Source organism: Panicum hallii, chromosome 5, assembly GCF_002211085.1.
Source record: "Panicum hallii strain FIL2 chromosome 5, PHallii_v3.1, whole genome shotgun sequence".
Classification (NCBI taxonomy): domain Eukaryota; kingdom Viridiplantae; phylum Streptophyta; class Magnoliopsida; order Poales; family Poaceae; genus Panicum; species Panicum hallii.
The window spans coordinates 14,270,809-14,292,579 of NC_038046.1; the positions used below are offsets into that span (position 1 = coordinate 14,270,809).

General features: G+C 50.8%; 3 protein-coding genes across 5 annotated transcripts; 2 read left to right on the top strand and 1 right to left on the bottom strand.

Annotated features, from left to right (window-relative positions):
- Positions 1–1,164: 1,164 nt before the first annotated feature.
- Positions 1,165–4,613, top strand: LOC112895465 (homeobox-leucine zipper protein HOX3-like). The gene is made up of 4 exons (XM_025963418.1): positions 1,165–1,303; positions 1,554–1,801; positions 2,560–2,639; positions 4,316–4,613. The coding sequence occupies exons 1-4, from the start codon at positions 1,231–1,233 to the stop codon at positions 4,611–4,613; spliced, it is 699 nt and encodes a 232-aa protein (XP_025819203.1). The 5' UTR covers positions 1,165–1,230.
- A 5,649-nt stretch (positions 4,614–10,262) lies between these two features.
- Positions 10,263–14,210, bottom strand: LOC112891801 (auxin efflux carrier component 3a-like). Of its 3 annotated transcripts, XM_025958760.1 has the most exons (6): positions 12,934–14,210; positions 12,500–12,827; positions 11,362–11,447; positions 11,028–11,185; positions 10,705–10,781; positions 10,263–10,626 (listed from the first exon to the last, which is right to left on the bottom strand). In XM_025958760.1, exons 1-6 carry the CDS (start codon positions 14,048–14,050, stop codon positions 10,551–10,553), a joined length of 1,842 nt encoding a protein of 613 aa, XP_025814545.1. In that variant the 5' UTR covers positions 14,051–14,210; the 3' UTR covers positions 10,263–10,550. The 3 variants fall into 3 exon arrangements, with proteins under 3 accessions (XP_025814545.1, XP_025814546.1, XP_025814547.1); XM_025958761.1 differs by lacking the exon at positions 11,362–11,447; XM_025958762.1 differs by lacking the exons at positions 11,028–11,185; positions 11,362–11,447.
- Positions 14,211–18,614: 4,404 nt separating this feature from the next.
- On the top strand, positions 18,615–21,324 carry LOC112893177 (single-stranded DNA-binding protein, mitochondrial). The gene is made up of 4 exons (XM_025960374.1): positions 18,615–18,964; positions 19,072–19,298; positions 19,873–19,973; positions 20,976–21,324. The coding sequence occupies exons 1-4, from the start codon at positions 18,695–18,697 to the stop codon at positions 21,047–21,049; spliced, it is 672 nt and encodes a 223-aa protein (XP_025816159.1). The 5' UTR covers positions 18,615–18,694; the 3' UTR covers positions 21,050–21,324.
- The last annotated feature ends 447 nt before the right edge of the window (positions 21,325–21,771 follow it).

The window sequence follows — 21,771 nt, forward strand, 5'->3', positions numbered from 1 at the left end:
CGCTGCAAAAACAAGTCATGTCACTCTTGGTCTCGGACGAACCCTCTCCTCGTTCGTGGCCACCCGAAACGAGAGATTACGAGCACCGGTCGACCAGACGTGGGCGGCAGTTAAGCCCATGCCCATCCCATCCACGGCCAGTCGGCGGCCACGGCGGTGGAGAAAGCGGGAGCGGCGAGGCGGAGGAGACGCGAAGCGGCGAGCATAGGTGGGTGGCGGTGCAATGATTACGGCGGCCGAGCTGCGGCCCGACAGCCGGACTCGCCTACCCCCGAACCGGGGGACCTGCCGGCGGTTCCCCTGCACCCGCCGCGCCCATGCGCCCCTACACGTGCCCTCCACCCCCGGCCCCCACCTCCTCCTCCTGACTCGTGGGCCAGCCTCCTACTACGCGGCGACTAGCCCAGGACCCAGCCAGCCAGCCGGCCCAGTCAGGTCGACATGACGAGTCGAGTCAAAGCCCGCGGGGCCCGCTCCAGCTAGTCCCATGCAACATTGAACTCTCGTCCTGTGCCGTGAGGCTGTGCGTGACTCTGAGTGATGGCTGCCACAGCATCTCGCAGCTCGTCCATATCTGGAGCGCCACGCTGCTACTCGTGTTTCACTGTTCCGTTCCTTCTCTTTCTTTTCTACAAAAGCAAGAGATGTGCGAAAGGTACATTGCTTTGCAAAATAGAATCAAGCACTAAGTACTACACGACTAGTGTGCCAGTCTAAGCTTCTATAAATATATCCAAGACAATGTCGAAATGCATATAGTAGGCAGCACTTGTGTTTTCTTAGAGGTGAGCGACAACCCATCATGACCGGCGATAATCCTTTTTGTGATCAACCGTTACCACTACCACGAACAGCTAAAATCATCAGCGCAATCAACAACCAAAACCATTCCCGAAACAAACCTCGGTCAAAGAACAAGAAAACCCCATCATCTCTCCAACAGTGTGGCCCTAATAATTCCCCGGCAGACAAAGTACATCACCACCTGCTACCAGCACCGCCAGTACCGCGCCACAGCATTTTTCCCAGCACTATTTTTTTTTTGTTTTTACTGCCGCTGTTAAAAGTTCCCAACGTATCCCCCCGCCCGTCCCCACCCGCGCCCCGCGCTTATATAACGCGCCCCCAGGCTTCTACTCCTTTCCAATCTGTGTTTGTCTTTGCTTGCCCCCTCCGTCCCCTTCGTTCTCTCCCCCTTTTTTCCTGCTCCTGTGCCTGCATTGGGTAGCGATGGGGTCCACCTCTCCCTCAGGCCTGGAGCTCACCATGGCTGTCCCCGGCCTCAGCTCCTCCTCTGGCTCAGGTAAGCCCAGGAGACCACCTGCTAGCAGGCGGAGAGCTCTATCTAGTGTTCTTTCAACCGCAAGGGCATACACAAGTAACAAGTTTGAGTCCATTTCTTCAAATGTTCTTCCCAGTCTCGCTCATCATCTAGGCAAACATACATGCTCGTGATGCGTGTTTCTAGTAGGCGTGGAAAACTTGCTTGGGGTTTGCGCAATTTCTGTAATAACTAATTTCTCAGTGTGGATATATATGTGTTGTTTTGGCAGAGGGCGGGTTCGGATGCAACGCCGGCAGCGGGAGCGGGAACGGGAACGCCGCCATGAGGGACCTGGACATGAACCAGCCGGCCAGCGGCGGCGAGGAGGAGGAGTTCCCGATGGGCAGCGTGGAGGAGGACGAGGAGGAGCGGGGCGCCGGGGCCGGCGGGCCGCACCGCCCCAAGAAGCTCCGGCTCTCCAAGGAGCAGTCCCGCCTCCTGGAGGAGAGCTTCCGCCTCAACCACACCCTCACGCCGGTCAGTCACCGCTGCCCCTGTCCTGCTCCACTCTTGCTTCAACCCCTCTGACGACTTAGCCAGCCATCATCCCTGCTTACTTGTCCTTCCCTTCACGCATCAACCATTCAAGACCGCCACAGCGTGCGTCGTGACGGCTACGTGCGGCCGGCCAAAACGATTGGCACGGCGTACGTACGTACTAGTATCGTATCTGGGTTCCGAGAATCGGATTCTGGTGGCCGTCCATCATTTAACGGCCGGCCGGTGTCCCATAGTTCTTCCTTCTTCGAGGTGTGATGGTAGTATGGCACATGCGTAGGGAATCCAGATACGCAGTACAGGTCCTTCCACTTCCAGCACGTACGTACTTGCAGGTGTGGCCGTGTGATGAGCCTCAGCTCTAGTAGAGTTAAGTCCATGTATAAGTAAGGAGGAGGATCGATGACAGTGCAGATCCCTGATCGTGTGATTCGGTCGGTACATGTACATAGCTTGCCGTAGAAAATCTAGCTACTTTTGTACAGCGGCCGTGGTAGACTAGTAGTGGCTGTAGTCTAACGTTTGTCTCACTTATGCTGGAACCTATACTATACTCTCCTAGCACTGTGTACTACGATGCCAAGTAAAAGCAGTTACTACGAGCAGCTGCTACTGTAGGTTTGACTAGCTGGAGAGTGTTGCTACTCCCTCCCTGACATTGCAAGATATAGATACTGATGCTGTGTGCGTGCAAGAAATTTAATGGCGTTGGAAAATGCGACTTTTTTTTCCTGCAGAAGCAAAAGGAGGCCTTGGCTGTCAAGCTCAAGCTGCGGCCCAGGCAGGTGGAGGTCTGGTTCCAGAACCGCAGGGCTAGGTACGTATACTGCTGCCTCCATGCACCATACCGAACAAGTGAAGGAGCTAGTAGCTGCTAGCTGTTGGCCAATGACCATGGCAAACCGCTGCCTAGCTACGTGTTTTTTTTTCCCTTTGGTAAACTAGTGTATGCGTAACGTTCGCTGCATCAGTCAGTCCACGGCAGTCAACATTAACTATTTGTGAGCACTAGTAGTTGTCTAGTTTAATCAGACTAACTATTACTAGCATAGGACGGGTAATAAAACCTAAGGCACAACATGGAGTATATCTATGGCTGCTCGGTGGTCACGAGAGGCTAGTTATAGTTAGTACATACTACTTTACAGTTGAAGGGCTTGCAAGGTTCTTACATATGGTTGAAAAAAAATGTTAATGTTTTGTTCATTTTGTTAAGTCTAGTTGGCAAATGAGCTGACAGTCGTAGTCTATAATAGTGAAACAAATGGAGCCATTGCTTATCAGACAAAAATGGCTGCGTTCTATGTTTCCGAGGTAATTTCACTCGTGGAAAGACTGTATCAGTCCCTGCCATAAGACATTTATGAACACAGGTCATTTATCCAAGCTGGCATCTTGTAGTCATAACAATAGCATTTCAAATGGTTCACGTGCTCACATGAACATAAGGGACCATTTGTTTGAAAGCCAAGCTTTGTTTCATGTTACCCGTATAGAAAATTCAGACCAACTTAACTTTGTTATACGCTGTTATTTGGCCGCTGAGAAAATTCATACCAATAACCTTTCTGTCCATGCTAGATGAAATTCTGAAATGAAAATAATCTACTGTGTCCTATGCAAACTTTGCATTAGACTCTACATACTTCTATCTCACGTACTAGCTAGAGTGGTTACTTAATGTTGATGCAACTCAGATTTTATATACATATATACTAACAGTCCAACACTAGAACGAACCCACTTCCTCCCAACAAAATCATGGGCCCTTCCCTCAGTTAAGGTGACAAGGATCATTAGGTATCCTCTTGAAACTTGGACTGCATCCGAGATGTGGGACAACAACAGAGTCAGCTAGATTCTCTAGCCAGATAAAGTAGGCAGAGCTTCACCCTTGTGCACTCCATTGAGCTTCACGTACGGAATAGATTACTACTCCATGATGTTCGTGCAATCAGTTTGTCTCTATCTAGAGCTAGAGGCTGGGCGAGCCGGTTCGCCCCCAAAGCACGGGCACGTGGACTAATCGGCACGTGCTAGGAGCATTAGCTTCCTGTAGCTTGCTGACCCTAGTTGTGATTGTGAGCTTGTGGTTGATATGGTGGATGCATGGTTTGTTCAGCAAGCCACGTGAGGAACAAGTGATTGAAAGACTAATCCGACTTATCCCCAGCTGCAAAGTCATTGGCCTCAACTCTTTGTCGGGGGTGAACGGTGATAAGGGTCTCGGAATGGGAACCTAGGGTCAAATTAAGTCACTTCTGGTACTCCACATGACGCTTCTTTAACATCCATTTAGTACTATCTCAGCAGAAACTTATGGCCGCTAGAGACGTGAGACGTGTCGTGCATGTCAGGACAGAGCTTGATTACTCTTAACAGTCTTGTTGTCATGGACTCGTGATTGGATATGTGATGATGACAGTGAACTTCTTCAGTTGTTTTGGTTAAGTTCGTAACCTAATTAACCTGAAGACGGACCGTGGTTTGCAGGACGAAGCTGAAGCAGACGGAGCTGGAGTGCGAGTACCTGAAGCGGTGCTTCGGCTCGCTGACGGAGGAGAACCGGCGGCTGCAGCGGGAGGTGGAGGAGCTGCGCGCGATGCGGGTGGCCCCGCCCACCGTGCTCTCCCCGCACACCCGGCAGCCGCTCCCGGCGTCCGCGCTCACCATGTGCCCGCGCTGCGAGCGCATCACCGCGGCCACGGGCGCGCCCGCCGCGCGCACCCCCAGACCGGCGGCAGCCGCGGCGAACCCCTTCCACCCGCGCCGCCCCTCCGCGGCGTTTTGATTAGGCCGGCGCTAGAGGGAAGGAAAGTTTGGTTGCTAGGGGAAAAGTGTCGTGTAAATTGATGGTGCCGAAAAAACAGCGTGGGCGCCTGTAGGTGTGCAGTAGGGGTTTGGACCTTGGAGTCGCTTCGCCGCCGTCCCCGTGTTCCTCCATTCCACGCCATGCCATGGTTCAAAAGTCTGTAGCTTCGTCGTATCATGACGGACGGATCCGTCGTCGTCAGTTCGTACCTTGCGTGTATTGCCTTCTATAGATATCTGATGATGATGGGCCGTTTCTGCTTCCATGAAAATTGTTTCCACGCTTTCTGGCCCACCTTTTCGGCCCAAAACTGTTTGGGACAGGCCCAACAACAACTGGAATTCCGGTTGGGTTACTCCACGTCTGCGCAGATACTGATTAAGATTGTGATTGATTGATTGATTGATTGATTAGTGCTTGGCATAAACATCTTTCGGTTTCCGCGATATATTTTCGTACATAGATTAGCGCTATATTTACATGAATGATTAAGATGAGATGAGGATACGACTCAGGAGCCACTCATGCAACTTTCATGTGGAGTACGTTCGCCGCGTCCTCTTTCACGTATCATTTTCCTCCAGGCTGCACCTAGGGCTCCAAAAGAGAGCCTCGGATCAGGTGATGACGATAACACAGTGCATCTTGGAAGCAGCGAGGAGAAAGACACCTCTAGGTTGGGGCCTTGGGGGCAAGCTCGCTATACATAAGGATGGTCCATGACGACTCCATGTAATTCTGCATACAGTTTACATGTAGCAAGGTAGCATGATCACCACGCATGGGGCTGGCCGGCTGGCATCGCATTACCTGGGACCAAGGTCCAGATGTTGGAGAAGGTACACAGGTACCACCCTATCAGATAGCCTGCCTGGTCACTGGTCAGGGCCTGCTCGCGTCTTTGTGGACCAAGCCTCGCTACTGTGCAACTGCAAAGATCAAAAGAGATGTGTACTCTCTCACCGGAAAGCGTAGCCCTATGACGGGAACCATGCATGTCACCAGAGCCGCTTGCTGCAGTTGTTAGGTCTGTTTGGATCACCCTAACTAAATTTTAATTTAGTGACAATAATTAGTAATACTAAATATAGACTAATTACAAAACTAATTGCATAGATGGAGTTTAATTTGTGAGATGAATCTATTAAACCCAATTAGTCTATAATTTGACCATGTTGTGCTATAGTAAACATATGCTAATACTGGATTAATTAGATTTAGTAGATTCATCTCGTGAATTAGCTACCATTTATGCAATTATTTTTTAATTAGCTCATATTTAGTCTCTCTAATTGATATTCTAACATCTGATATGACGGAACTAAAGTTTAATGAGTGGATGCTAACAGCCCTACTCGTCTACTGTGGCCTGCGAAAGCTGATCGTGTCGACAGCTGACATGCACGGCCGTGGATCCTGCGATCTTAAAGAACGGGCCATGTCCCCCCGCCGGCGGGTCGCCGAAGCGGCCGTCGATCCGATATTCCGTTCGTACTTTTTACGCAGCGGGACGAGGCGACGACGCATTATTCCACGACGGTCTCGTGTAAGATGCACACATTCCAGAAGCACACTGAGAGTTAAAACAAAAGGCAACAAGGAGAACAAATTAATCCAATGCTTCGCGACCCAAACCAAATGCGTTCGAAGAAAGCGATCAATTCGACCCACCGGCGGCGGAGTCAAAACTCCACGTACATGCTCGCATGCTGTCAAAGCCGATCGTCGATAGATGTGCGCGTCTTTTGCAAAATTTCCAAAGTTCTAACCTAACAAGCGCGCACGTAAATACGGGAGGCATCGAATATAATCTTTCGGGGAAAAAACAAAAAGAAAACGAAGGCATAAAGAAGACGTCCTTTTTCCCCTTCTCTCGCCGCCACTGGCCATGCAGGAACGAGCAAATGAGACCGATCCCCGATGCCTGCCGCGCTCACCGCACCGGCAGCAGCGACGACGACGCGGTCGCGCATGGGTGGTGGCGTCCGATCGAATTTCGACGGCGGCCGTCCGGGCCAGCGCCGCTGTTCCGAGATGCCCGCGCGCGTACGACCGGATCGGGTGGGGGGAGCGACGGCCCCCTGGCCTGGCCGGGCCACCGCGCCGCCCGCGGGGGGAATGGTCGCAAAGGCGCCCGCCCCTGGCCGCTCGACACCTCACGCCGGCCTTTTTCCACCGCGCTGGGTCCGGCCGGAACGGTCAGGGGCGCGGCGCGTACGAGCTAGCTAGAAAGGCAGCCTTGTTGGTACGGCGGCAGCGGGGGGCTCGGACACCGACTGGACCTTGGCCGCTGTCGGCACCACGGCCGGCTCGGGTCGGCCAAAGCAAAGCCTACTTGGCGCGCACAGCGTAGCTAGGTGCCTAGGTCTCTCCGAGCTAGCTCTAGCTAGAACGCGTGCGCGCGCGCGGGCGGCGGTCGATGGATCGGTGGTCGAAGGCGATGGGGTTGCGAGACTGTTGGTGGATTCTGATGCAAATTAGGCTGCCCATCTCGGTGGAATCGGATGCGGCGCTCGCCTGCTCGACCGGCCGGCCGATCCTTTGGTTAGTCAGTGCATGGACAAGACCTGGCGCCGGTAACGCAAGTCGCAACTAACAAAAGCGGTAAAGGGCACCCTGCCAGTGCCTGTGGCACTCCGAGATGGGACTCGGTGAGGCAAGTGCTCTGTACGCACGGCTGGACGCGCCCGGCCCGTGTGTCGCCCTGCCACTTGACGCGTCTCCATTTCCAAATGCATGTGAAAACAAACGCTTAGTATCTAGAGTCTAGACAGACAGTTGAAGCTAGCTAGGCGCTAGCGACATGCATGAGGCTGCATCCTGTGATCCTTGCGGCTAAATTAATTAATCTACGCAATCACCAGCGGATCGAAGTCGACAAGCTAGCTAGCGGAACGTGACGCGATTTCCGACAGGCAAAGCACCTGAAATCGAGCCCGGAACCACGACGGTCTGGTCACCGCTCCGGCTGCCGCCGATGGACTTTCTCGCGCTCCCCCGATCCGGCCGACAGATGGACACGGGACGGCACCGCGGAGTCTTAGGTTGCCCCGAGATTGACGTAACATTTCCGTGGCAAGGCGGCGAGCTAGCTAGGCCGGTGTCGGCTCTCACTCACTAGCTCTGCCCCTGTGCGAGTAACATGGGCCCATTTAAGACGGCCAATTGAGCAGTCAAACTATGCTGTCAGTTATAGTCAGTCCTTGCGTCGGGAGAGAGCAAAGATTAACAGGCTAGATCTTTTTTTGATGAAAGGTTAACAAGCTAGATTGATGGAGTTGATTCGGTTTGAGGGATCCTACAGATCCTTCACGCACCTAGCTAGCTCATTCATGCAGGCGTGTGGCTATAAGCTAGCCCTAGAGCTCCAGCTACCCTGAAAACCGGACCTTCGTTCCTTCCAGTACAGAAGCGGACAAGCGGTCCCGTTGTGTCTGATGACTGACTGGACACAATGTGACGTTAGTATTCTTCTATGGATACGTGCCAATTTAAGAGTGTATACACATATCGAAATCTTTGAGGAAAAGTGTGTCCAACTGTACATATATATCTTGCTCTCCGATAGATCGATCAGACTACTAGGCATTCAGTGCATCCTGTTCTACGGAGTCAACTAACGCTTCGTGCCCCCATCGAAAAGAAGAAGAAGAAAAAACGTTAAGGTACATTGCTTCCCGCTGCTATAAAATCTGACCAAATTCCTGTTGCAAAATGTCTCTCATCGATCACTTAGTTAATGATGTGTCGTCAGAGAGAAAAGCTCATCATGGCCGCAAAGGTAATTAGTTCCTTTTGGAGTGGAAGATTTTCATAGTTTTCTTCTTCTAAAAGGACTAGTATACTTGTTTTAGTTTTAAAACTCTAGCTTACGACAGGACCAAAATGTGAGTATAGGTATGCGACAACACACGGAAAGGCCATAGCGCCGCCATGGGGCACGGTGATCATGCTAGCGAGACATGTATACCTCCGGACTTGGTGACAGAGTGTGCAACCTTTGTTGAGGGTAATCTTGGCAGCCCCATTGGATGAGTTCCATATTGGCCGACGCAATGCACTTCAAATTAATGTCCCACACAATTTTTTTTTGAGGAGACACACAAAAACATAATACAAGCCTATAGCTCAAAAAGAAGATGAGATGGTTGGATAGGTAGGCGAAAGGGTAAGATTTTCTTTAGATTATATGGTAGAACTCGTACACACTCACCCCTATGAACATATGTACGCAAAATCCTACCCCTATGAGCATTTTCGAAGACTGAGCCGGCAAATCTTCGAGATTGATGTAGTCACCACAGGCGTCTCGCTGTCGCCAGGAATGTCGCCTACCACTAAAAGTACGGCGCCATTAAATCCTAGAAAATTCGCTTTCACGGGAAGTCGAACCCAGGAGCTAAGATGCTACTGAGACTCTTGTAACCACTAGGGTATGAGCCCTTTCGCGTAAGATTTTTCTTCTTGATGTTAAGCCCACCTTTTGTTCTGAGTACCCTATCTTTGGACTGCACTAAATGGCAGAACCCCAACAATACAATCGCCTTGGCCTTGTGGAGCAATTAAGACTTCCATTTATTCAAAGTCTAATGGAATCTGAGGGACCTAAGGAGTAAGAATGCAAGTGAGTACCAGATAGAGTTTTCTGAGTTAGCTATCTTAGTTCATTTCTTCCTGTAATTTAATTGTGCGACATGCCATTTTAATACATTTAGCAAGTTTTGTGGTCGACCAAATTAACCAAAACAAGTGGAAATCATATCCCTACTTAGGAGTGAATCTTTGATCGCCAATATTATGAGGAAAAGAGTTATCTGCACGCCTTATAGTTGAATAAGGTGAATGTCTAATTAATGAATTCAAAATGGCTTGAAAATTTTGTAAGATGATTCATTCATATTTCGAGCATCCAACTAACAATATATTATATTTTTTTCTAGGAACACTACGTTAGGCACAAGGCCCACATGAACATTGCCACTTATAGGGGATAAAAGTTTAGTACATCCCAGATTTCCGAAGGGTTATGGGTAGAGTGAAGAGAGAATAAAGAGACTATTACATTACAGACAAGAGAGACTCCCCTTGACCCAATACCATGGCAAATTATCGAGTCACACAATGATCACAGGGACTGCAAGGAAACGTTATAGCTCGGTCCTTCCTTTGTCCTGTCCAGTGCTAAAATAAATTAATTGAGTACAGTCAGAAAACTCCCTTTGAAAAAAAGAGGGTGAAGGATGTGCCACAAGATCTTCCCCCCCCCCCCCCCCCCCCCCCCCCCCCCCCCCCCCCGAGAATACACGGGAGAGCCACATATCTTCCATTAGGATCGGATGAAATGGAGTTTGCTATATGTTCCTAAAGATAGGAACTTATGGTAGAGTTGGCACAAACTGACGGTAGAGTCGCCACTACTGCCACAAGGATGGCTACCATGAGATGAATTGTGATTGCAAAGAGAGCAAGGAGTATTGAATGTGCTTCCTTTTGAAGTCATGTTAGCGCGGACAATAAACATTCCATTTCGCCGGAATATATTTCTGTTTTCCATTGCAGCAAACTCATCCATGGTTCATTTGGCGCTACCAGAACGAATCGATCTCTCCACGGTTCAAGGCCCTTAAATCTTAAACTAGGGGTATATGTCGGTATGATTATATGAACATATGAACACTATATAATCCTCAAAATCCCAGAAGGATTAGTAGCAATAAGCAACATAAACCGCATGCCTAATTATCAACCCCAAAACGGAATTTCACTTGGCTGGAGCAGGACTCAAAATTACAAGCCTCCAGCCACGCATGTGGGCGACGCCCGGCTTGAGTGCAACCCGGCCGATCTCCGCAACTCGCGTCGTCCAAAAGTTCCACCTCATGCAGTCATGTGAGCGCAGCAGCAGCAGCTAGCTATCTATACTGGTCCCAGTCCGAGAACGATGTAGTAGAGCAGGGTGATCGGCAGGGCTACCAGCATGCCAAAAATTACCCTGCAGGATTTCGCGTTTGACATGAAGAGTCAATTTCAAGGACTGTTGCATAAACCTATGCATGTAGCTGACACTTACATGGTGCTGAGGATGGCCGGGTGGACGTTGTATTCCTTGGCGAACACAAAGGGCACGATCCCTTGCGGTAGAGCCGCCTGTCGTCGAATGCAAGGAGAAACCATTATAATTATATAAGTAACCCGCGGAGAAATACAGTTTTGTACTGTACATTGGCAGGTTGAATCTAGTAGTACTAGGAGTACAATGTTGCATTGAAGAAGCTGATAAGCCAGGAGCAGGGGCATGAAAGATTGGTTGGCAACTTTGTCTAACCGAACCAATGATTTGGTTGGCAAGACGAGAGCTCGCTTTTCGCGGCCAGCAGATGAGCAATAGTTTACCTGGACAATGGCGATCTGCAAGAGCGTCCCGCGGAGGCCGATGGCGAGGGACGCGGCGGCCATGACGGCGGGGCCGGCGAGGAAGCGGACGCCCATGGAGATGCCGGTGGCGCGCCACCCGCAGGCGATGAGGTTCGGCTGCAGCGCCATAAACAATCCTGGGCACGGGTGGGGGTGGCACACACCACACAGAGGGAGAAAGAGAGAGAGCGTTAGAGCTAGTAGCTCGACCGGCCGGGCGCCGCGGGCCTGGGGGCGTGTGGGCGCGGCGACTAATTGCGGTGCAGGGCTACTGGACGACAGGAGCACGAGGGGTGTGGGAGCTAGTACTCACCCAGGCTAAACATGGCCATCCCCAGCCCGGCGTCCGAGAGGATGGAGATGGACTTGGCCACGACCGCCGGCATGGTGATGTGCCACCTGCAGCCACCGTACACCACCCGTTAGGCCTTAGTAGTAGTCCCAACAGCGCAGCAGCAGCGTAATATCCATAGTACGACGAGAGATCGTTAGCCATTAGCAGCAGGCGAGACAAATTAAGCACTGCTCTTGTGCTCTGACGGCGATGATTAGTAGCCCGAGTAAACAGTTGCGGCCTAGCTAGCTTTAACAAACCCCAACAAAAAAAGGGGGATGATGAAAGATGAGATGAAGCCGTCGATCGCGTCAATGATTGGCGCCCGGCGCTCGTGCGCCGTGCAGGCTCCCTTCGACTTTCCGGCTCCGTCCACAGTTCGCGATTGGAAGCTTGCCGGCGGGCGGGCCCCCGGTGTGGTCCGGCCGCGGGAACACTCAACCACAGCCCACCGCCACCGCCCCGGCGCCCGTAAAAGCAGCTTTTCGGTTATTCCCGCACCGCCGCGGCTCGTACGCCGCCCAGAGCCGCAGCGGCAGGCGCCACCGATCCTGCCCGGCATTTAGGCTGGCAGCAGCTACGCCGTCGCGGCGCACCCACCGCCAGCACCCTTGCTAGGCCTCGCCGGGAATGGCAAATCCTTTCTTCTCCCGCTTATCGCCGCCACCAAACTAGCTACGAGTAGTCAGGGAAAGGTTGTCTGCAACTACAGTGCACACTACCGTCTATCCTTGCCGAACCTGTCGCCTCTCTGTTATGTAAAGTCATTCAGAGTTTCAGACCCTACCATAATCAGAGATGCCGCTACCAGTAGTTACCAACTATGTGAAGGAACCGACCATTTACACTAGCCATTGATCCTTGCCGAAATGAAAAGTGGCTTGTTGTGTACAGCCACACACTCCATAGCAGGAGCAGTTATACTAGTCTATTACTGATCACTAAGCTTTGAAGAGATGTACTCTATTTGCTATAAACATTGATCCTTGCCTGATTGATCGCATTCTGTTGTGTAAACCATTTACACCCCTGCATATAATCAGTAGTAGTCTAGCAGTAGTAGCATAGGCAATGAGTGAGGCAGGTCACGTGAAAAGGTGTAGACTTTGTAGCATACCGGAACGCGATGAGGGACCAGGCGAGGCCGATGAGGCTGGAGTACGTGTTGGGGTTGCGGATCAGCTTGCGCCACACCATGATGAGGATGAGCCGGGTCATCACGCTCGCCGGCGGCATCTGGTGCGCCCCCGCGCGCCCGCCGCCGTCCGCCGCCCCGTCCACGTCCTTCACGCGCAGCTCGGCCGTCGAGCTAGACCCGAGCTTCGACAGCCCGTCCGGGCCCCCGGCCTCCCCCGCCTCGGCGTCCTCCACCGTCTTGCCGCCGCTGAAGCGGAACGCCTCGCCTTCCACGGTAGCCGCTGCCACTGCACCGGTGTTCTCGCCTTCTGAAAACGAAAAAAAGATTGGGAATTTTGCGAACTTACATACGGAACCAGAGTGAACGAAGTGGATGTACGCTGCCAGCCATTAGTGTTGAGTGTTGACACGGACCTTTGCCGGCCGAGGCGTTCTGCGGCAGGTCGGCGGGGACAACCATGCGGATTTCCTTGGCGCCGACGTTGACGCCCGCGCCACCGGCGAACACCGGCAGGCCGCTGACCTCCGAGACGGGGGAGGCGCTCGAGCTCCACACGAACATGTGCAGCTCCTTGGCGTCGTGGCTGGGCACGGCCGCGGCCGCCGCGGGTTTCGACGACCGCGCCGAGGCCGAGTGCTCGTCGAAGTTGGACTGCCGCGGCGTCGGCCCCCGGGACGAGTGCATGGAGTACACCTCGCCGGCGCCGAAGCTCGAGCCCCGCGCGCCGGCGGGCGTCGGCGGGGGCGGCGCGCCATCGACCATGGCGAAGAAGTCGGCGTGGTTGAAGTTGGAGCCCCGCGGGCTGTGCTGCCGCGACGAGCTCATCGAGTATATCTCCGCGCCCGTCAGGTTCGACGGCCGCGGCGTGACCATCAGCAGCGACCGCCGCGACGCGGACGAGCGTCGCACCGTGACTCGCAGCCGGCCGTCCTCCGCCACCTCGGCCTCCGTCTCGGCGCGGCCGCCCTCCAGCGACACCACGTCCGGGTCCACGTGCAGCGACGCGATGGCCGCCGCGGTGTCCGGGAACTGGTCGGCGATGAGCATCCGCGCGGCGCGGAACTCGAAGAGGAAGAGCAGCAGCGTGTACCAGATGATGCACTGGAGAACGACGACCTGCACCATGAGGGAGCCGGCGTAGGGCCCGTACATGGCGACCAGCAGCGGGATCCCCATCACCAGCGTGTTGGGCAGCGTGGACACCGAGAAGAGCGTGATGGACCAGTCCAGCCGCGGCGCGCCGAGGCTGGAGGGCAGGCGCGACCACACGGCGAGCGCCGCCAGGACGAGCAGCTTCTGCAGCGTGTCCGCCGCCAGGAAGCGGAGGTTCATGGCGTAGGGGTCGTTGGTGGAGATGAAGTGGAAGGACAGCAGCGGCACGGCGAAGATGGCGACGAAGCGGTTGATGCCGGAGCACTGGTCCGGCGTGAAGATGCGCCACCACCGCACCGACCCGTACGCCAGGAACATGGCCACGTACAGCGGCACCATCGCGGTCAGCACCGTGTAGAAATCCTTCCACGATATCATCTTGGCTTGGCCCACCCCCGGCGCCGGCGGCTGACGGAGGAGGGAGAAGGGCTCGGGATCCTACCTCTTGTCCGGCTTCTTCTGGAGTGGAAGGCGAGAGGAGTGGCCGCGGACTCTGGGTGGAGTATCTGAGAGTTACATGCAGATGCAGGAGTGGGCTCTTCCGGTCTGGTGAACTCGGCATCGCCGGGGCCATCCATTTATATGGGAGCAGTGCCACTGCCAGCCGGCTGCGACACACAAACGCCGTCCAGATCGAGCGATCCATTCCGGAGGGCGCTGCCCGCTGCCGTGTGCCGCAGAAAAAAAAAAGCCGAGCCCCGCAGCCCATCGGATTGGGTGCAATGCAAAGCCAAAGGGGGATTAGAATCAAGGTTCATTTGCAGGGATCGTATCTTGAAAATCAAAGGTTGATTTTGTCAGAGGTCAACTCAAAGTAGATTCGAAACGGTTCGTCGATTGTTTAGGCCTATGCATAGTATGCGTTTCTGATCTTGAATATCATGGTGGATTTACTTGAAGATCACGCTGGATTTGCGCGACCACTCATGTGCTCATTTTCTGATATTGAAGATCAAGGAAATTTACTCAAGTTACCAAATTAGCAGACCAAACATGAATTTCTTATTATCTTGATAAGTTACAACTGATTAAAGCAGTCTATAAGTATGATGCAACCATCAATGCGGAATTGAAGGCAATGGACGCTCTTTGTCATCAGAGAAACGGAGTCAGGTGTATCAAGTAATGATGAAGATAATCTGCATCAAACAGTTGTGCAAATGTTGATTCTCAGTAGTCACTCATCTATGAGTTTCTTTTTTTACTCTCGAAGATTGAGAAGGATTCGCATCTGATCAACTGGACATCTGTACTGTGCATGAGTTTCTGATTCTGAATATGGACTACATCACTAGTGCCGTTCCTTTCTGGCTTTTGCTTTGGCGGCACCTTGATGTATCACCAATCACACTATGATTTCATTTGCATGAAAAGGTCCAAACGGCTGGAAAAGCTAAGGTACAATATTGTTTACTTCATTGGGCCCGGCCTAGCTTAGATGACAATGTAGAACCCAGTCAGTCCCAAAACGACCGATGACAAAAATCCTTCGGTCTCGTAGTCCTTACATTTCCTTTTAATTAGCTACATTGTCGGTAAATTCTAGCTACATCTTTTTGAAATTAGCCATCGATTTTTTAGCACTTACTCGCAAAATGGGTTTCTTTTAGCACGTGAAAATTGTTTTTTATTTCTACTTGACTTATTACTTGCACAACCTATTTTCCTAGCTAGTAGGCCTTTGGCGCACAATATTGATTTTTCTAAAAAGAAGGTTTAAGTGCAAACCGAATCGGAAACTTAAAAAAAAAATAAGACTGAGTTTAATACACCAAAACTCTATTAGGACATGTACAGTGCAATATTAGATAGTTGCGCATTAGTGCTTTGACAGTAAACTTTAGCATCGACTGAAGGGAACATACTACCTTTAGTAAAAGAGTAAGTGCCACTTTTGTTGTTGTGTGTAGTCATGCATTTCAAAGTTTGGTTGCAAATAACTTAGTTTTTATATGTCAAGTTTGGGTATATAATTGAAAATGGTATGAGTAGATTTGTCCCGGAAAGCAGTTTCATTACAGTACAATTTTGTTAACGATATAATTATGTTGTTCCCTCTGGTCTCAAATACTTTATACTTTTGTCTAAAATCCAGTCAAACTTTTGAAACTTTGTCCGCCAATGATTTTAAAAATAATTACTTTAGGAGTATGCAATCACACGCACAATTTTTTCTTGAAAAATAATTTCAAACATCATACTTATCAAATATTATTATTCTATTCTAATAAGAAAAAAATAGAGGTAAAAGTGAACTTGAAGACCACAAAAATCGACGGCGTCAATTAATGACCAGAGTAGTATAACGAAACAAAATAGGTAAAATTGTGTTGTTGAGACCATGTCAATGTCTAAACCGATACTATTTCATGATGGAGAGGTTAATGTGTATGCATTTATTAGTGCCGCCACGTGTCCTATGTTTCTGTACAAACAAACAGGCAGCTGCTTGGATGACGACGATGGTGCATGCTTCGTTCCCATTACCCTGAAGCGGACCAAAAATGGAGAGTGAAGAAACAATATACATTTGGCGTGCGCTCTCCCCAGCTCTTTATTTTGGTGAACATTTCCTACGTACTGCTGCGAAACGTTTAGCTGACTATGATCCAATGTGGGCGACCAGTATCGGTGTCACATTCAGGTTTCACCATCACCCCTGTCAGTTCAGCTGATAATTCAGACTATTCAGTCGAAGTACCCTGTGCTACAATTGCATTAACCATGAAGGTTACTGGAGCAGACCAGTGCGCGATCGTGACACTGGCGTCTCGCGATGGGTTACCAGTTTTACTCGTAATCTACCAGCGCTGGTTGCACTGCATGCATGGCCTGGCGACACGCCAGCGAGGCAGCGACGACCGGATCTCGCGCCGTCACGTCCAAATCCAGGGAGATTCAGAATGACACTCTGCTAACTGTCAACCCAGTCCGGCGGCATGTCATCAGTCTGTGAAGCGTGAAGTATGAATAAGCTCTCGGGTTCGGCGTTCTCCGCTTCAATCTTCTCGCTCACTGATCCCTGCCCTGAATCTGTACTCTGTCCACTGAACCATCACGCGTCTCGTCAGTTCAGTCACCAGCTGCTCAGAAGTCAGAACTGGCCTGCAAAATTCTCGCGACCAAACTTGCCAAACTCCTAATTAAACTGTTGCTAATCTCAGCACAAGATGCGTCGGGAGGCTTGCTCTGCTCGATCCTCGTACAGAAACCGCATGCATGGAGCATTGTCTTAATTATTGGGTGTCAGATTAAGGAGCCTACGATTGGAGGGCGAGGTGGATAGATACCGTTGATCGGTCGAGTGAAGTGATCAAGAGGAAGAACCGTGGTTGGTAGCCAAGCCAGGTATGGGCGCATGACAGAAGGCCGGGGCCGGCTGGCCGGCTGGCCGGCGGCGGGGACCAAAATCCACCGCATGACAGGATCCCCGGGCGCGCCCGTGCATGCATGCATGGCGTGGTCCGGCCGGCCGGCCGGCGAGGCCGCGGGCGTCGATCGTCAGCGGGGAAACACACACAGAAAAAGGTGCGGGTGATTTGTCGTCCAAGGATCTCCCGGTCACATGGCGTGCTGTGCCCTCCGTCGTCTCTGGTCGCCCTAGCGAGTACCGCACGCGGGCGCAGGCCCACCCGATCTGGCCGCGCGCGGCCGCCGTGGCGTCGTCACGTTCTCGTGTGGTCTCCTTCGCTCCCTGATCGATCTGATCTTCCTCTTCGGAGCAGGAGCAGCAGGATCATGGACCATGCATGGCATCTGGGCCTCTGGCTGGCGACGCGCGATCCATCATCCATCCATCCGTCTCAAGACAGTGCCGCCTGCGGCCGGCCTAGTTGAAATGTGCTCAACAACAGAGAAGCTTCATGTGGTGTCCCCTGGACCATGCGTGCCATCACCGAACCGTCGGCGTCGCTCCAGCTTCTGCATACCAAGAAGCATTACATGCATGTACTTGAAACATGGCATCCGTGCCCCGCCAGGCCACCAGACCGTATCCACAGAAGTACGGCTCTCTGCATCAGCCGCCGCCGCCGCTCATCGTCCGAGCCCCGCCGGCGGCGGCTAAGTCCATGCGCGAGACAATGGCACGAGAGGTTGTTGGTGAGGAAGATATCTTCGGATCAAGGATGCAAGTGAGTATCCAATAGTATTTTTATCAGCTAATTAATTATGATGGTATGCCACTCTAGTTTATTTTTTCCTAAATTATTTACGCAGGATGCCATTCTAATTTATTTTATGAATCTTTTGAATCGACGACCTAATGACAAAAAAAAATATAATTTGCATTCCTACCCCGGATCATTGGATGCAACACGAGAATATATGCAGGAGGTGCAATCAAATGTACAACTCCCCATGTGCCATATGCTTTCAAGTTTCAATCAAGGAAGTTCAAGACAAGTTCGTTCGTGTTAGTGGCGAACTGCCGTAGTGTTACAGTACAAAACGTCCTGCGACGACTACCGTATTGTTCTCGAAGTACCATGCGATAGGGTGTACACTGTACCGACCCTGTTGGCCTTGGCGAAGGTTCGCTGAAGGGGAGGAGGAAAGAGCGAGGGAGAAACAAGACGAGACTGTTGCGTTTTGTTTGCACGTACGTCTACATAATTCTTGGCTCTGTTCAGCGAGGAGTGAGCCATGCATTATGTTCAGTTGTCCTCTCCAACGGAGCAGAAAGGTATAGGCGGCACATGGAGCAAAGATGCAGGAGGACATGATGGATCACTCGACAGCTTGGTCGTTTCGCCAGCAACGGGCTTACGCTACGGGCGAGGTTCCCCGATCGCTACGAAGCTACCCAACGGGCGTGGAAAAAAAAGGGCCAGGCCGCAGATGCACTGCTAGCCCAAGAAGCAATCGGCTTTTGAGAGAGGGAGGGTTTAGAGTGTAGTGGGCCAGCCCATCTGACCCATGAACTAACTAGGGCTTTGCCGCTTTGCAGAGAGAGGGTTTAGCAGCGCCGGCGATTCCTCCCCCTTCCGCTCCACTCTGCACCTCTCCTCGCGGCAAGCACCCATGGCGGCTTCCTCCGCCTCCCTCCTCGCCCGCCGCCTCCTCCTCTCCCGCCGCTTCCTCTCCTCCCCACTCCGCCCCGTCTCCACAACCACGACACCGTCCTCCTCCTCCTCCTCCTCGACGCTTAACGGGTCCGATGCGGAGTCCGACCCCGAGCTCGAGCACGACCAGGCCCCCGGGGATCAGGATCGCCAGCAGGCGCCCAACCGCCCGCGCCCGCCCAACACCACCCGCCCCCTAGAGAACGGCCTCGACCCCGGCATCTATAAGGTTTGATTGGAGCTCTTGATTCTCTTCCCCATTTCGGGTTTGATTTCGCACGAAATGACGCGATGCTTTTTTTTTTCCCCCTGGGGGGGGGGATGGCGGATGCGAAGGCGATAATGGTGGGGAAGGTCGGGCAGGAGCCGATGCAGAAGCGGCTGCGGAACGGGAGGACCGTCGTGCTCTTCTCGCTTGGCACCGGTGGCATCCGCAACAACCGCCGCCCGCTGGACCGCGAGGAGCCGCACCAGTACGCCGACCGGTGCTCCGTGCAGTGGCACCGCGTCTGCGTCTACCCGGAGCGCCTCGGTACCCTCGCGCTCAACCATGTCAAGACCGGGTGAGCCCCGCCTTGCCTCTTTGTAGTCGTGCGCAGTTAGAATTTACCTTCTAGACATATGTAGAACGAACCGAATGGTTGGGTGAGCCCCGCCTTGCCTCTTTGTAGTCGTGCGCAGTTAGAACTTACCTTCTAGACATATGTAGAACGAACCGAATGGTTGGGAGGTGATAAGAACTCAGCTCTGGTTACTCCCTTCATCTTCATGGTTAATGTGCCATCCTTTGAAAACTGATGCAAAAAGGGAGGAGGATCACCCTAAGTCCTTTAACATCCATTTCCACCTGTAGCTTACATTTGTTGTCTCTGCCCTATGAGTGTTGGGTTTTCTTTGTAGATAATTGCATATAGCCTTTTTTTTTGTTCACTTGTTAGGTTTCTATTGACATGATTTAGTGGATACATTGTATGTTTTAGATGGATTTCATGTCTGTTTGGTGAACTGCAACATTGTCCAGTTTTGTTTATTGCTTCATACAATATGCTCCCTTTGAGATTTCGATTAATTGGTTGATTGTTTTTACCCTTTGGAAATACTGATACATGCAAATATGCATCAATTGCAACATTTCAGCACTGTTCTCTATTTGGAAGGAAATCTTGAGACCAAAGTGTTCTGTGATCCAATTACTGGGCTGGTTAGACGCATAAGAGAAATAGCTGTGCGTGCAAATGGTATGCTTCTTACACTACTGATTTACATTGATAACTTATATTATCATTTACCAGATCATGAGTGTGTTTTCAACCTATTTATTGCCCATCCTCTGTTTTAACTAGTTCCCTCTCTCTGTTCAAATGGTGTGCTTCTTATACTATAGATTTACATTGATAGCTTATATTAACAGGTCATGAGTGCATTTTCAGCTTATTTATTGCCTATTCCTCTGTTTTAACTAGCTCCTTGCTCGGCCTTTGTACCAGTTCCCTATTGAGTAGAACGGACACTATTTAGTAGCTTTCACAACTTCATCTCCATCATGGTTAATGCCAGCTGCAAGCACAGTATAAGCATTTGCTTAGATGCTAAGTTAGCTTCCAGCAATAATATAGCAATATTGAGCTTTTGGTGGTATCTCCTGTCACAAATGTTTAAATAAACAAGACATGGTGAATACTATACTGCTAGGAATTGTATGTTTAATTAATGGTGTGGCATGCCTTAATCTGTGTCCCAAATGTGGTGGTACAAGAACTTATACCAATGAATCTGTTCGTAATAGCACTCCAGACGTAAATCTTTTGGAAATGTTTACCTCTTTCAGTTTGTTAGTTTAGATGGCACTCCTGAAGACCACCACACAAACACAGATATCTAGGAATTTGAGTCCTTCTGAAATTTATTTACCTCTTTCATGTGGAAAAACTCTTAATCTAGTCCCATGAAAACTCTGGAAAAGCAGAGTTGAAACACATCCAAGTCGACGTGAACTAATACCATAGTACCATATACATGTTCCATATCCGAGTTAACATTATCCTCCATTTTTTAATTGTTCATAACCAAAAACCCTTGTGTAGGCATTTTCATAGCGTTCAGAACTTGGTTTATTTGGTTCTCTTTTCATGTGTTTTTGGTTTCTTTGTGCAAAGTAATGTTGGACGTCATGTGGACAGATTATGTTGATCATTTGCACTGGTGTTTGTCTACTGGATTATGACTTGGTTGTGTAACAGGTCGCCTCTTGTTTCTGGGTAATGACGCCAATGCTCCTAAGTTAGGTGAAGTCAAGGGCGTTGGCTACTTCTGATACTGATTTATTTTTAACTGATGATACCAGTTGACTCTGTCAACTGGGATGGATGTATCACAATAGTGCGGCACTTGCTCTATATTATTGAATCTGAGAGTGAACCAACAAATATTGGCAGCGTTTTCTAAGTCTTTTGCTGCGTTGAATTTTATCAGATTCCTGTTTTCGTCAAGCTCTCTAGATGCCTTATAATTGTTGAGCAGAAGCATATAGGGTGTGTAACTTAATTTAACCTCAGACATGCTTTAAAGAGTGATTTCTTTCTGCCTTTCCATTCTTTTTAGTTTCTTTAAGGGATGTTTTGCTATTGGATTTGTGCTGTAATAAAATCGTAGTATTCACCAGGGATGAAGAAGTATTCCAAGTTCAATTCCACAAGAATTCCTGGAGTTTTTTCCTTTCAAAAAGAAAACAATTCCTGGAGTTTCACGCTTATTCATTTGAGCGGACAGATCTATCTCCTGGAACATGAAGGTACGTTTTAACAGATGGCAAGTACATGCCAACTATTCAGTTGTGATTTTCTACTTTCCTTTAGCCTAATATATGATCTCGAGAAGCTATAAGCCTATAAAGCATCATGCAGTAGAGCAACACCCTGCTGAAACCCCTCTAGTCCCACAGAGCATGCAGTAGGCGCATCCATGTTAAACAGTTGCCAGAGGCTGCTAGACTTGTCAGCCGCGTCGAGCCGTCCACGCAGGGTTGCTAGTGCCCAG